This window comes from Crocodylus porosus, unplaced genomic scaffold (genome assembly GCF_001723895.1).
Source record: "Crocodylus porosus isolate Cpor-Errol unplaced genomic scaffold, CroPor_comp1, whole genome shotgun sequence".
In the NCBI taxonomy this organism is placed as follows: Eukaryota; Metazoa; Chordata; order Crocodylia; family Crocodylidae; genus Crocodylus; species Crocodylus porosus.
This window is the reverse complement of record NW_017728931.1, coordinates 133,385,473-133,400,950: the sequence shown is the minus strand read 5'-3', so window position 1 is coordinate 133,400,950 and position 15,478 is coordinate 133,385,473. Positions and strand designations below refer to the sequence as shown.

The 15,478-nt window shown below is 48.0% G+C and overlaps 1 protein-coding gene across 4 annotated transcripts in view; it reads right to left on the bottom strand.

Annotated features, from left to right (window-relative positions):
• FRMD4A (FERM domain containing 4A) overlaps positions 1–15,478 on the bottom strand; it is a 289,469-nt gene that overhangs the window by 87,937 nt on the left and 186,054 nt on the right. For all 4 annotated transcript variants that reach the window (XM_019543681.1, XM_019543680.1, XM_019543679.1 and 1 more), the window contains exon 5: positions 3,736–3,820. In XM_019543681.1, the coding sequence (XP_019399226.1) occupies positions 3,736–3,820 (85 nt within the window). The remainder of the gene's footprint in view (positions 1–3,735; positions 3,821–15,478) is intronic.

Below are 15,478 nucleotides of genomic sequence, written 5' to 3'. Positions count from 1 at the left end.
CTTCACATATTGGCAGGCCCTTTGTACTGTCCTCCCCCCTCCTACATTTAAACAGAGCACCTGGCTTTCTGGGCTGCAGCTCGCAAGTGCAGTGCATATGTTAAAACCAAGCAAGCCCTGACGGAGGCAAGAAGTGAGACTAGGCAGGACCTGAGTGGGAGAGTCCAAATCTGACTGGGCTATTTTTGCACCAGGATGACAGCGCATTGGATTGTGCAAAGTAATGTTTGCAGAAGAGGCCAGATGAAAATAGGCCAACCCAGCTTTTCTGAGTCTTTTTTTCCCCCCACTTTCTTTTATTAAAGCCTCCTCCAAAAAAAGAACAGCGGCCTCAGCTTTTCCTGGCAGCGTTCCCAAAGTCAGGCAGTGGGCTGAGTAAGCGTTTGTAATGGCAACCTTGCTGTAGAGCAGAGCTGGGCAAAGACACTGCTGGACCAGGTTCAGTGGTGTCCTTGCCTGTGCCTTATCCCTGCTGAAGCCAGGAGACATGGAAGAACAGTGCTCTGATTGTGCATGGCTGAGACGCCGGAGCAGGGCAAGGCCCAGAGCTTCAGATCATCTTGGTGCTGGCTAATATCGCTTACTGAGCAAATTGCTTGCTGGGACAAGCACAATGCACTTGTTTGTGAATCAGTCATAATCCCACTCACCGGCTGCTTCCTCACTGACAGATGGGAGGTGAGTCACTAGGAGTCACTTTGCCAGGGAAGTGCTGGGGTGGACACCCAGTTTTCCAGCTGCAAGAAGCCTCTGTTGGATTCCCAGACTCGAACCACCCACCAGGACCCACCTGGCAGGGAGGTTTGCAGGAGGGCTTGGCAGGTCCAGCGAGAGGTCCCAAGGCAGCCCAGCTGCAGCAGGTGTCAGGGGTGAGCGCGTGTGCAAGCATTTCAGGGGCCACATGGAGGAAAAGGGTCTTGGCGTGGGTGATCTTGATCTCCCAAGGTCTGCACAGATCCCTGGGAATCTGTAGGCTCAGGGATCTACCCTTCTGCCAGGATGTGGTACACTGGGGCTCTGGGTTAACATCTCAGATGACTCGAACCTGATCCTGGGGTCTCCCCCACTCCTGTCCCTATTGCACAGTGACTTGCAAGTATAGACAGGGGAAAACGACTGTGTCACTCCCCTCAGCAGCACTTACAATGGGTGAACACGTCTGTACTCAGAGCTATGCCCATGGGACACTTTTGTTTAAGGTAACTCGTGACAACAGGCTGGTGTTTCTCAGAAGGCCACAGGCCAGAGGAGCTTTTGGCACAAACAAGCTGCCCTGTGCACTGGCCCAAAGGAGGGGTTCATCTCTCCGCCCCCAGCCAACAGCTCGGGAAACAGGTCCTGATGTTCAGTTCAGTGACAAGGGTGCCCTCTGCTGATCTAGCCCTCTCACTACCTGAAGTCCGTTATCTGGGAGCGGTAGGAACATAGGACTAGAAAAGAGCGCCTGGCCATTGACCCAGCCCCCTGCATTTGCAAGCAACTGATTTGCCGTGATTCCACACTTTTTATTCTGTAAATGAACAGAAGCCTTGCTTCCTAAAACGCTAGATGACGGCCACTTTTTTGGAAGTTGCAAGCCCCCTCCTGTCAGCTTTGTGCTTTGATTTCATTTACTTTCAAGGTGGGATCTTGGGGGTCTGTGGAAAGCAGGCACTCAGATGTGGTTAAAAAATGAAAGGGGAGAGGAAAAGTCGGGAGGTTGCTGAGGGAGTGGAAATGTCTCCTGGATGGAAGGACTTTAAAAATATTGTCTCTTGGTTCATTTTTTTGTTTGTTTAGATTTACATGGCCCCCTGCCCCATAACTGAAACAGCAGCATCAGCAAAGCACTTCAAAGACAGAGGCATTGGAGGCAGGATATCCTCATAAGAGGCACTCAGAGGCAACAGCTATGGCTGTGCTGTAAGAACAAGCTCGATGAGATGGAAGGCAGGTCTGATCCCTGTTTTACTGATGTTAGGAGGGAAGTCCCATATCTTTAAAGTCAAGTGCCTAATGCCAATGGACTTCACTAGGAGCTAGGCTCCTAAATTCCATATGGGACCTGGGTCTAAACAGCTTGGCCAGAGCTACAGAAAAAAGTCAGTGTCTGAGCAGTGATTGCAAACACTGTCCATATCTGATGGCCTGCACTGAGGAAAATGAGGTAGATCTGGTCTGCCACAGGCATCCTGTGAAGCCTTGGGCAAGCCACTCACTCCCTCTGTACCCCGGTTCCTATCTGTATATTGAATATAACTGTTGTCTCCCCAGAGCTAATTCATCGGCATAGAGCATTTTGAGATGCTCGCCCTCTCACGTCTGTCAGGGCACTGTGGGACAGGCAGCTCAGCCCACAGGGGACACCACAGGGAAGACAGTGCCCAGGACAGACATATGGCAGCCAAGCAGGAGAGATGCACCATTGACCCACTGCCCCCTCTAAGAGACTTCTCTGACCTCAAAGCATGAGTGTCTTCTCACGCTGGTGTTATGACGCTGATTTCAAAGGACGTTGGTCACCGTGGTTCCCCTTCTTTACTTGTGGTAGGTTATGGTATTATGTCTTGTGGTGGTGTCAGTGTTGACTCTGTAGTTTTGCTAATAGGTTACATAATGGATTTGTATAGGATGGTTTGTATAGGGATGATCTTGTCTCATTCAGGGGGCTGGACTAGATGACCTCTGGAGGTCCCTTCTAGGCTTACTTCCCTATGACTCTAGGACTTATTTCTAACTGCTTCCCCATAAGAACAGGAGAATCAATCCTTCAACTTCTGGTTTAGGGCAGATACAGCAATGGATGGACCAAACTTAAAAGAACGAACTTTGCAAAGAGCTGGGTACAGTGATGGACGGTTGGTTGTAGGGACAGGAAGGGAACTCCTGGACCATGGTGTCTCATCTCTTATTTCTGCAGGCAACCGATCAAGTCCTACAAACCTATTAATTGATTTAGCAAACTCCATCTTAGGAATAGTTACATTTTTAAGCTCCTGGTGCTCCTCCACAAAGGCTGTTCCACAGCCTCCATGATGATTAGTCATTTCAGGCACCTATACACGAGCAATGAGGCTGCTCCGACACGCTGTAATTCCAGCACATCGGAGCAGTCTCAATTAAACGAGTCTGCTGGAGCGTGGCAATTACTGCACTACAGCAGCCTCCAGCATTTCGTGTATCAGTGTCCCTGCACTTAAAAATGGCAGTGGAGGCACATTATCTAAAGCTCATTTGAGAAGCTTTAGATAAAGTGCCCCCGCCGCCATTTTTACATTTTTAAGCACGGGGATGCTGATACATGAGAAACTCCAGGGACTTTAATTTGAATGGGTCTCAGAGCCATTCTAATTAAAGCTTCCCCCCTTTCTCCCTCACTTCTGGAGCACGTGTATAAATGCGGTTCCAGTCTAAAAGCATTCATGGCCAATTTATATCCATTAGTCCTTGAACCAACATTGTCCTTTTAACTTAAACAGGTCTTCTGCCTCCCTGGTGTTTGTACGCTGATGCATTTATATAGCACAATTGTTTCCCCCCACAGGCCCCAACCATGACATGAATAGCTTCCTTCATTTCATTAGACTTGCTATAGATATTTATTTTAGCTGACAACCCTTGCTTGGGGCAATGGAAGCAGCCAGCTAACTGCAGCACCCTCGAACTGGGGGTAGACTGACAATCCCTGATCCAGGTGAAGGAGCCAGACTTTTTTTCGCCCCCTTAATCCAATCTTCAATGCAAAGGGGCCCTTACCTTGTAGATGCAGGACTTTGCATTCAGGAAAAACAGCTCGATGGTGGCATTATCTTTTAGATAAGAGATGCTTTCAATGTAGAACCTGGAAAGGAAAGGAAAAGACGGATGAGCCACATAAGACGGTTTCAAAGGAAAGCAAAAGAAAGACCACTCTTTATTTAGACACCCCTTCCATGAAAGGTATAACCAATGGAGTCAGGCAGATTGTAAGAAAACTACAGCTCTTTTGTTTTCTTGTTATTATATTGTGGTTCTGCGTGCATGTCCTTTAAGACGCAATTATTCAACAGGATTCAGCATATATCCTGACCATGCTGAAAGGATTATCAAGAAGATTATTTGCTTTGTCTCTGTAAACTTCCCCGACATCCCAGTCACATGGGGCACCTCTTTTTCACCCTCTGCCCAAAGCTGTGCTGTAGCATTGCTGATTGCCATTAAGGAACTGCTGTGTACTAGCCCACAGGCGGCTGCATTTGACTGGAGGGTGAAATGACTCCTGACTATACCACAGAAAGATGTTTAGCCAAATCGTTATTATTTAAAATACCCACAATGCTCTAGCACTTGTTTATTACTTCAAATGTGTATGAATGTATTACAAAAAATTACTCTGTGCAAATGGATTTCACATTCCTCTTTTTATTTGCATAAATAGACTTCTACTCTCCGGTGCTTTAGAGTCCTGCTCCTTTACTACCTAATGCACAGCAGCTTTGCCATTGAACTGAATAGACACATGATCCGGCATTTCATTTGCTGCATGGTGAAAAAGCACTAGAACAATGAGAGCAAGATCCCACCAACGTCGAAGGCTGATTGTTGTTATTATTTCATTGTATCTACGAAATTACACACGCACAAACACCTTCTGTGCATTTACAATTCCAACAGTAAGAGAGAATCACCTGGGTTCAAACAATAATTAAATGACATTTTGTATTTCCACTGCAAGGAAAGTAAAAAAGAAGTAGAATTGTACCCCGTCCACTTTGCTTCAGGCTGATTTTGAAGCTGCAGCTTGGTGGTAGATAGGTCTCTGCCTGAACTACAATACTAACACGTGCTGTAAGAGGCTATTGAACATGGAAGGTGCCAGTGAAGTGCTCTCTGTATCAGGAACTAAAAGAAAAAGATAATTCAGCGCTTGTCCAACTGCAGTGAAGCCTTAAGTCCTGGCTTGACTGAGTCTGGGTCTGGGAAAAGCAAAGAGCGGCTCTTACAAACAACAGAATCTGCCCAGGGTCAAGCCATTTGCTAGGCTGGGGCTATAGTGGTAAGATCTTTAGGGGCAAATGCCCAGGCTTTGTCTGTGTTTGCAAAGACCCCTTTGATCTGGACTGGGACTTCTATGTACCGGGCTCTGACCTTGACTAAGGATCCCAGCACCTCTGCAGCACAAACAGTAGCAACAAAATCAACCATCTCATGACTCTTCTGAAGGCCCTTCAAAACTGCCTAGTCAAATAAACTCTTTTTAGAACAGAAGTAGTTATTAGACTGATTAGCTATTACACTGGCCAGGCACCAAATAGTTTTTTTCAGTCAACCCAGTATGTTTTTTTCCCCTGGCAAAATGAAAAGGACCAAGCCAATTTCAATTTTGGTCTCACAAAACTTTTCCTTTTATTTTTTCCAGCCTAAATTATTTGCTTGATTTTACTTGTATTTGCAAACGGTTTCCTCCAAAACTGTGGTTTTCATCAAATAATTTATTCACCAAAGAACACTGTTCAGCTCCAGTTCTTATGTCCAAAAAGGGCAGTTTGTAAAGAAAAAAAAAGACGTCATTTTAAATGCAAGGATCTGGTATCCTTTCTGCTGAACTCATGGACAAAAGTGGTGGTACTTCTGCCACTGTTTCTTCTGAAGAGCCATTGAGATAGCAGATAAAGAAATGGGGAGAGAACATCTCTTGCAACAGAGGCTGCTAATTTCTAACTGCCTGACTGTCATTACTGGTGTTGGGTTGAGAGCAAGAGAAGATATGGCTTTATTGCCAGCCCTGGCTATTTTCAAGGGACCAAGCTGCAGTAGTGTGGCTAAGCAGAAGGTCCCAAAGCCTATTTCTGAGTGATCATAGAATAAACCAGCTTCGTAAGCAAAGCAAAGGAAACCATCAACATGTCCAGATAAACCAGTAATGAGATACTATTAAAAGTAAGGAGAGAACATTAAATAATCCAAATATACAATACATTAAATAACCCAAAGATACCATATCATAGCTTCAGTTTACAGTCCTTGATGTAACCACAACTATTTGATGTTATTTCATTATAAAAGAGATATTTTTAAGATTTTTAGATAAGTTGTAAAATAAACAAAGCAGCATTGTTTACGGAAGATCATAAATTTTGGGGAAGAGAAGAACAGGATGAGGGCAAGCAGCATCCTGCAGTGATGAAGGAAGGAGATAAGACTCCTGCCCTCCAGAAGTGTAATTTTCACAGAACCATAAATCTCAGCTGATGGACACCTTTCATGTCCACCAGAAAACTGGTCCAGGCCAGTTCTAAAAGTTTCAGTGAAACAAAAAAATTTAAATAAAACCAATTAGAGGTCATTTATTATAATCCCGGAAGTTTTTGTAAAGTGTTGGGGACAACTTCCTAGTGCAAGTGCTGGAGCATCCAGTTAGGGGCATGCTCTTCTTCACCTGCTGCTGACAAACAGGGAAGAATTGGTGGGGAATGTGGTAGTGGTTGGGCAGCAGTGACCATGAGGAAAGGAAGGCTGGAGAGCAGCAGAGTAAGGATCTTGGACTTCAGGAAAGCAGACTTTGACTCACTCATGGGCAGGACCCCCTGGGAAGCCAGTCTGATGGGGAGAGGAGTCCAGGAGAGCTGGCTGTACTTTCAGGAAACCTTATTGAGAGTGCAGGAACAAAACACCCTGATGGGCAGGAAGACTAGCAAGTGTGGCAGAAGACCAGCTTGGCTTAGCAGGGAACTCTTCAATGAGCTAAAACACAAAAAGGAAGCAAATAGGAAGTGGAAACGTGGACAAACAACTAGAGAGGAGTATGAGAGTATCGCTCAAGCATATAGGGATGAAATCAGGAAGGCCAAATGCATTTGGAGTTGCAGCTAGCAGGGGATGTGAAGGGGAACAAGAAGGGTATGTCAGTACCAAGAGGAAGATCAGAGAAAGTGTGTGTCTCTTACTGAATGGGGGAGGCAACCTAGTGACAGAGGATGCAGAAAAGGGTGACGTGTTCAATGCCTTTTTTACCTCGTCTTCACAGGCAAGGTCAGCTCCCAGACTACAGCATCTGGCAGTACAGTTTGGGGAGCCAACAGCAGTGAAAGAACAGGTTAGGGACTATTTAGAAAAGCTGGACAGGTACAAGTCCATGGGACCAGATGGGATACACCTGAGGGCACCAAGGGAGTTGGCTGATGTGATTACGGAGCACTGGCCATCATCTCTGAAAACTCATGGTGATCGGGAGAGGTCCCGGATGATTAGAAGAGGGCAAACACAGTACCCATATTTAAGAAGGGGAAAAAGGAGGATTCAGGGAACTACAGACCAGTCAGCCTCACCTCAGTCCCTGGAAAAGTCATGGAGCAGATCCTCAAGGAATCCATTTCTAAGCAAGAAGGAGAAGGTGATTACTAGGAACACTCAGCATGGATTCACCAGGGGCAAGTCATGCCTGACCAACCTAATTGCCTTCTATGATGAGAAAAAGGGCTCTGTGGATGTGGGGAGACCAGTGGATGTGGTATACCTTGATTTTAGCAAGGTTTTTGATCTAGTCTCCCACAGCATTTTCGTAGGCAAGCTAAAGATATATAGGATGGATGAATGGACTGTAAGGTGGATAGAAAACTGGCTGGAGCATCGGGCTCAGAGTGTAGTAGTCAATGGCTTGATGTCTAGCTGGCAGCTGGTATCAAGTGGAGTATCCCGGGGTCAGGCTTGGGGTGGTTTTGTTCAATATCTTCAACAACGACCTGGAAGATGGCACAGAGTGCACTCTCAGCAGTTGACAACAATCTGGGGGGAGTAGTAGATAGGCTGGAGGGTAGGGCTGGGATGCAGAGTGATCTAGACAAATTGAAGGATTGGGCAGAAGGAAATCTCAGGAGGGTCAACAAGGATAAGTTCAAAATCCTGCACTTAGGACAGAAGAATCCCATGCACTGGTAGAGGCTGGGGGCTGACTGGCTGGGCAGCAGATTTGCAGAAAAGGACCTGGGGGTTACAGTGGACAATAAGCTGAATATGAGCCAGCAGCGTGCCCTTGCCACCAAGAAGGCTAACGGCATCCTTGGCTGCATTGGTAGGTGTGTTGCCAGCATGTCAATGGAAGTGATTATGCCCCTCTATTTAGCACTGGTGAAGTCACATCTGGACTACCGTGTCCAATTTTGGTCCCCCCGCTGCAGAAAGGATGTGGGCAAATTGGAGAAAGTCCAGCGAAGGGCAGTGAAAATGGCTTGGGGCTGGGGCACATGACTTGTAAGGAGAAGCTGAGGGAACTGGGCTTATTTAGCCTAGAGAAGAGAAGACTGAGAGTAGACCTAATAGCAGCCTTCAACTCCCTGCAAGGGGGTTGCAAAGAGGATGGAGCTGGACTGTTCTCAGTGGTGACAGACAGAACAAGGAGCAATGATCTCAAATTGCAGCGAGGGAAGTTTAGATGAGATATTACGAAGAATTTTCTCAGTTGGAGGGTAGTACAGCACTGGAACAGGTTACCCAGACAGACTGTGGACTCTCCATCCCTGGAGGTTTTTAAGACCCAGCTAGACAAAGCCCTGGCTGTAATGACCTAGTTGCAATGGTCCTGCTTTGAGCAGGGTGTTGGACTAGATGACCTTCCTCCCAGCCCTTATTTTCTATGCTTCTATGATTCTAATATTAGAACCAGGCGTCTACGGGGTATCGGCTGGAGGCAAATTTGGAGAACTCAGCAAATTCAAGAAGACTTGCTGCCAATCTGCATGCCACGCTCTTCCCACCTCGAGTCTCCCTGGCCAGTACTGGTGAGAATCTACATTATGTTGTCATGGGTAGCCGGACAGACTTTGGGGTACATGCTTGTGGGGTTTTTTTTAAGTGTAAGCAGCTCAAAGGTCAGACTGTAGATCTGTTTCTGCCCCTTTTATCAGCAGCCAACCTGCAAGATTACCTATAATCTGGGTAACAGCTTGATTTTCACATGCCAGGTGGGGTTTACAGTACAGCCAATTAGCAAAGGTCCTTCTCGCTGTGGCGCCTGCACAAACACGATTCTGTCTAATGACACACGGGGGCACTCTTGCATTTGTTAAAGCCACCATGATGCTTCTTAAGGCTTTCTACCCAGGCCCGTGCAATCCCTTTGCTGCGTGAAAAGCCGAGTCCCTGCTTAGCCGAGAGCTTGCACACGGTACTTGAAATTCACAAAGACAGCCCAATTCCTGAGTGGCCGGCAGAGTAGAGTGCATGCTGGGGAGGGGATGGAGGTCCCTCCCCCACTAGCACACCTAGACAAATACAGCACATGTGCACCAGGAAATTGCTGTTCTTATTGAAAAGAAAATAGATCTGCAGAGAGAGCTCTGGTGGGATTTGCTCTGTGGCATACACAGAAATCTGAAACGCAGCCTACTCCTTGGAATTCAGATCCCGCACTGAAGGAAGGGGCAGGGGGATGAGGCGGGACAGGCGCCTCCTCCTACGATCGACTTCTGCAAAACACACTGATGGAAAAGGTGCTTTACCATGATCGGATGGCCCTGCATAAGCAGGCAGAAGGTGTGGTTCTCTGGCTAAGGAAGTGATCTGAGATTGGGGATCAGGGTTACAGAGATCAGAGGCTCCGCCACAAGTTTTCCACATGACCGTGACCAAGTCACTTAACCAATCTGCATTTTTGGCCCCTGTCTGTAAAACTGGGTGGGTAATACTTCTCCCCTCCTCCCCCATCACCCATGTTTTGTTGGTCTTGTCTATTTACATTGCAAGCCCTTTTCCTTGCTGCATGTTCAAAAGCTTGCCAACTTTACAGTCAGAAGGAGCCTTTCCGATCATCTAGTCCAGTGATTCCCGACTGAGGTACTGTGGTGCTCAACCCTTATCCTACAGAGTAAGTGATCACTACTTCTCCGCCAGAGGCTCTGCTCCTCTGCCCCCCAGCAACCTCCACGCTCCCAGCAGCACACTTTGCCACGTATGGCTGGCCGGGTGGATATGGGACTGCATTTTTCAGCCCAGCTCATCCCTCCCCGCCCAATCCTCCCATGCTCCTGGGGCTGGACATAAGCACATGTGGCTCCAGTTGCCAGCATGCAAGTCCCCAGAGGAGCAGCCACAGCAGTTGGGACCGCACTTGCCCCTACAAAGGGATAGGGAAGGGGCAATGGAAAAAGCTGGGCGCAGCAGTGTGAGGTCCTGCCCTTGCTGCCCTAACTTGGTACTAGCTAGAGTCTAGCTCAGTGCTTCTCGGCTGGGGTGACATTCAGTTCCAAAAAGTTATAAAGAAGTGCCTTGAGGTTAAAAAGGTTGGGAAAAACTGGTTTAACCAGGCTGGAAGATGCACACCCAGTTGTTCCTGTATCATGCCCATAACTTCTGATTGAGGCACAGGATACAGGGAATACAGCGTGTCTGCGAGGTACCTGGCACAAAGGGGGCCCTGTCTTAGTTGGTACTCTCCATGCTACTCAGTACAAACAATAAATAAAACTGCATCTGGAAGCCCCTTCCAGTATATTTTTTTCTGGCCAGCAAATGTCACAAGGAGAGTTTCACTCCTTCTCCCTCGCAGCAAGAGCTGTGAGCTTCCCAAAGGGGACTGGTGGATATATATATATATATATATTAATTTAAAATCCCTGGTAAAAAAAGATCTAGAAAATGCCACTCCTGCTTCTGTCTCTTTCCATCCCCCAGTCACTTATAATTCATTGAGTCCATTTTCTAAGCATTAATTAAATGGACCAGTGAATATTACACTGTGTAATGAACACAAAGAGCCTATCTTGACTGCCACCTCTCAGCGCAAGGCAAATAATAATGAACGCTGTATTACACACCCTGGAAGGTTTTTGAAGCTGCTGCGGCTCAACTGTTTAAAATTTCACCAGTGTGTAAGCCTTTCAGCTGAGGTTACGTGCCCTGCACTGATCAGATTGTGCTCCATAGCAAATGGTAGCTAGCTGGCACGCCAGTCTTAAACAGCAAAGCCAGGCAGCAACGAAAGGCGAGGCTCCTATTTCCAGTGGCCAAATTCCTGCAGCAGTGACTGTGACAAGCTTCACTACAAATTCCACCCCCTCCGCTGGTGGAAATCAGGACAGTGTCTGGATTTAGCTGGAGTGACGCGGATTTAGCTCAGCGGAGAATCGGGGAAAGCTATTCCAAGACAGCACCGGCAGTTGGGTGCCTAACTCCCACTGACTTCCCGACGGAGATGTGTGCCTAACTCCACCCAGGTCTTTGAATAGCTCCGTGACAGCCTTTTCCACCATTTCATCGCTGAGCTGTCAGGTCCTGCCAGGTGCTGAGGGTCTTTTGAGACGGTCCTTGCCCCTACCCTCCATTTTACCCACTTACTTAGCTGATCCTTTGGTTGGCCTTGCATTAAAAACCCAGCCTCACATGTGTGAATTTAGCACCAGTGAAAAGTGCTTGGTAGCTAAAGTTATTTTGCTTAGAAGTGAAGTGAAGGCAAGAAGGGAATAATTTTCCATGTCCAAACTATGGGAAACCTGAGGGAGGAAGTGGGGGGGAGACAGATCAGCTTCCATGGCCACCAACACTTTCATCTCTTTACCAAAGAGAAGGCCAATGAATGCCAAATGCGGAGATGGATTTTGTGACGCAGAGGGATGTCCAGTGGAAACCAAATCCAGCAAATAGTTGCTGGACCACTATCAGCTTGGGCTGGATTTGGCAAACTACCAGTAACAGGTTCGAGGCACTTTTATGCACATGCTCCGGGAGGTGGAGGGGGGGCTGAGAGCCGCTGTAATTAAAGTGCCTGCAGTGTCACATGTATCAGCATCCGCACACTGAAAAATGGCGGTGGGGGCGCTTTAACTAGAGCTTGTTGAACAAGCTTTAGTTAAAGTAACCCACTGCCATTTTTCAGCATGGGGACACTGACACTGGAGTCTGCTGGAGTACAGTAATTACCAGCAGACTCGATTAATTAAGTCTGCGCCGACGTGCTACAATTACAGTGCGTTGAAGCAGCCTCGATGCATGTGTATAGGTGTTATACGAGCTGTTCATTCACCTATTACTCATTTGAATCTATTATTCGAGACATTTGAGGCCATGACTCTAACATGAACTGTATTTATTTCCTAAGAAAGTAGGAAGAATTGCTTGAGGGTTATAAAATGCTTTGCCTTGCGAAACTCATCCAAGCTCTAAATTCAACTAAAGAAGGACTTTATTGGGCAGGAGTCCACGTGATTTGTAGCCTACCATAGTACCAGGGGCTTCATAACACTTCCTTGCTTCTCCTGATGCCTGTGAAGCTTAGCTCATGCATATGAATCTAGCTAGTCAAAAGGTTTTGTTAACAAAATGGCCAAACTCAAATGTTTTCTCATTTGCCACAACATTTGAGCTTTTCCAAGACAGTTCACAAGAGATCTGGGAACTCTCTCGACAGTTTAAGAAAAGAGTCCAACTTTCTTCATTTCACGGCAAAGCTAGATCTCCCCCAGATTAGCGGGCCACCGTGATAGAGGATCTGGCCCCGGTGCCTTCCCTGGCAGGGTCATGAGCGTGCAGGATGTTCAGAGAGCTCCGACTGGGCAGGGAGATGGCAGGGAGCCCTGTCCTGACTGCCTGCTCTCCAGGGAAAGAGGTGGTAGTGGTGAATGGATGGGTCACAACAGCATGAGCTCAAGTTGGGGGTTTGGGATAAGCCCAGGATCAGTGGAAGCAGGTGGCTCTGGTGAACCTGGCTATACACAAGGATCAGCCATTGCTCCAAAAGGAGGTGGCCCCTGGTCGGTGACTACGGGAATGAGGCACGGGGGAGAAGGACTGCAGATGCCTGTGGCTGACCCAGGGGGCTGCAGCTGATAAACTTAAAAGTTTGTGCGGGAGAGGTTGGGGGTGAATTCCAGCCTCCACCAGAGCTGTGGGACGGCCGCCCGTCCACAGCAAGGGCTGGGAGTTTGGAAATCAGTTGTAGCAAGGCTACGACGGTGCTGTGGTGTGGGAAGACCCCCGCCACCCTGACACGATATTTCTAACCTGTGAGAAAGACAAACAACCTGAGACACAGTGTTTCCCCCTCACCATTGACATGAATTAGCATAACTGAATTAAAACCAACTTTTGCGAATATTTTCAACCCAAACAAAAAGGTCTAGTTCCTGCATGTTCCTACTATTTGCTTCCCCCATTTTCAACCAGTCCTTTCCACAAAGTACTTTCCGCTCCCAGGATGGAGGGCATTGGACAAAGGCAAGAGAAGGCCTCGAAGTCTGAGTCTTTCTGCTCTTAAAAGGAGGCAGAATGAAGCTCCCAAAGAAGCAGAGAGTCTCATGCTATTCATTTCCCTATTAGATCGACAAAGTAACTACTTCCAGTCCTACTTTCCTACAATCCTACGGCTTAACTGGAGTCAGCATCTGCACGGAGCAAGATGCTCATGTGCTTTGGCAAGCTCTGGATCCGGCTTATCATTCTCCCCACCACGTCAATGAAAACTTCTGTGGATGATCTGAAAGATGGGAGACCCATTTGCTCTCTGAAAAAGATAAAACATGATATGCACGTGCCTCTAATGGACTCCGACGCAGACGCCGTTGCATCCAGTGCTCGTGGTAAATGATTAGCCTAGACAGCTCCAACTGCTGAGCTGCTTTCATGTTCAAGCCCTGTGTGTTAATGTTTGGGGATGCACACTTTAAGCGCTGACATTTGAAGCATGCAGCAGGCCTCAGGAGGGAGATGAAAACAGAAAAGCGCTGCAAAGCAATCAGCTGGGGACTCGCAGGAAAGGCTGAGGCAGGAGGAATCTCTCCTACCTGCCCTTGGTAGCAGATCCCTGCACATCAGTGTGGTCACCAGCGCCTCCCTCCCACTAAGGCTAGAGAAGCTGGGTTGTCCCTCTGCCTGTGCGTGCAGCCGGTCCCATTCTGCTCTCAAATACCAGCAATCAAAGCTAATGACTGGCAATTTGGCACTGGCAAGTAGGAGCCCTCACTTGGAGAGAGGGAGCCATGTCAGCTTTCATCTCATCACCGGGCAGCCGCCAGATTTGGGTTTTCACTCTGAAGGTGATCTCATCTTCGAAAGCCCTGGCTTATACCTTCTCCCACCTTCGTCTCCTGCAGTGAGAGATCAAGCCACGGTGCATCCATCAATGTGCTTTTATCAGGGCTTTGAAAAAGATAGACCTGTTGTGGAAGCAGCGATGCTGGCATCTAGGATGTTCAGATCCCATCTCTGCTAATGATAAAAAGTGTGACTTGGAAAGGTCTGTTAAGCTTTGTGCCTCAGTTTCCCCAACTAGGCAACTGACCCTCTTAATTTAGGCCCCCGCACACTTCTGACCTGCAACCTGAAAGGGGTCTTTGTAAGGAAGCCAAAAGATTTCAGCAGAAAGGCTCTCACTGGTTTTATAGCAAGCTCCGAATGAACCTCTCCATGTAGGTGATACGAGGTTCAGCCACCTCAGTGGAGCCATCTGCCCTGCAGCCATCCACTGGGCCTGGGGAGCGGCTAGTGAAACTATAAACCACTACGGGATGAGGCAGGGGTGGGAGGAAGGGGCAGGTGTCTGTGACAGGTGGGGTGGGGACACGTGCATGGTTCGTCCCAGCACCCAGTGGTGCAAGGACAGGAAAGCTTCTGGCCAAATGTTCCTCCATAAAACCTCCTCTAGGCTGGTGAATGACCTTCTCCTTAAAGGGCAGTAGTTTTCAGGGGGATGGAAAGCGCTAGCTAAAGGCTCCATGATTAAAGCAGCTGTTCCAGGAAGGAACGATCTGGGGAAGATTCCAGCTCATCCCTCCACAGCACTGAGGCCAGACCTCAAACAGGCTGACTTCGGTGCGAGTCCTCTTCACCTAAGCTCTTCTGGGCACAGACCTCCAGGGTCATCCACCGAAAACAACGGAGCAGCAAAAGCAGCTTGGCGGGTTCTGGAAAGCAGAGCTGTCCCTGCCGTGCCTCGTCAGGTCCCAGCTCTTCGGGAGCTGCAGCCTCGCAGCCAGCACCTTTCCAGCTCTGCTTGGGCAAACACGGCAAGGTTAAGTATGAAACGCTTTCTCCACAGCCCTCCTTTGCTAGAGGAGTAATACACGCCGGGTGCTGGAGTTTGTGCTGTTCCTCAGAGCTCCCTGGTGGAAGACAGGGTTGACTGAGCTGATTCGGCAGAGGAGGGAGGCAGAGCTAGTGCAAATAGCCATCGTCCCCATCTCCTCTGCAGCAGCCGGCTTACAACATCTGAATGGGAAAGGAGGTGCAGAAGGGGAATTCCCTAATGTGGCCTCAAGCTCAAGCTGGCTGTTTGCTTTCCAAGCTGGGTGGTCTTAGGTTTTCCACCAAAAGCAATCGCTCAGCTGCACCAGGTAACCGAGTGGGTGGCCTGTACGTCGTTCCAGTACTGCTTTGCACCGGTAGAGCACCGTTCATCTGAGGAGCTCAAGGCACTTCAGAAACATTAGTCAGTTAAGCCTCAGAAAACTCTTTTGATGCTGTTTCACAGATGGGCAACATGAACAGACATTTTGGGTGAAATCCTAGTTTCACTCAAGTCAGGGAGATCTGC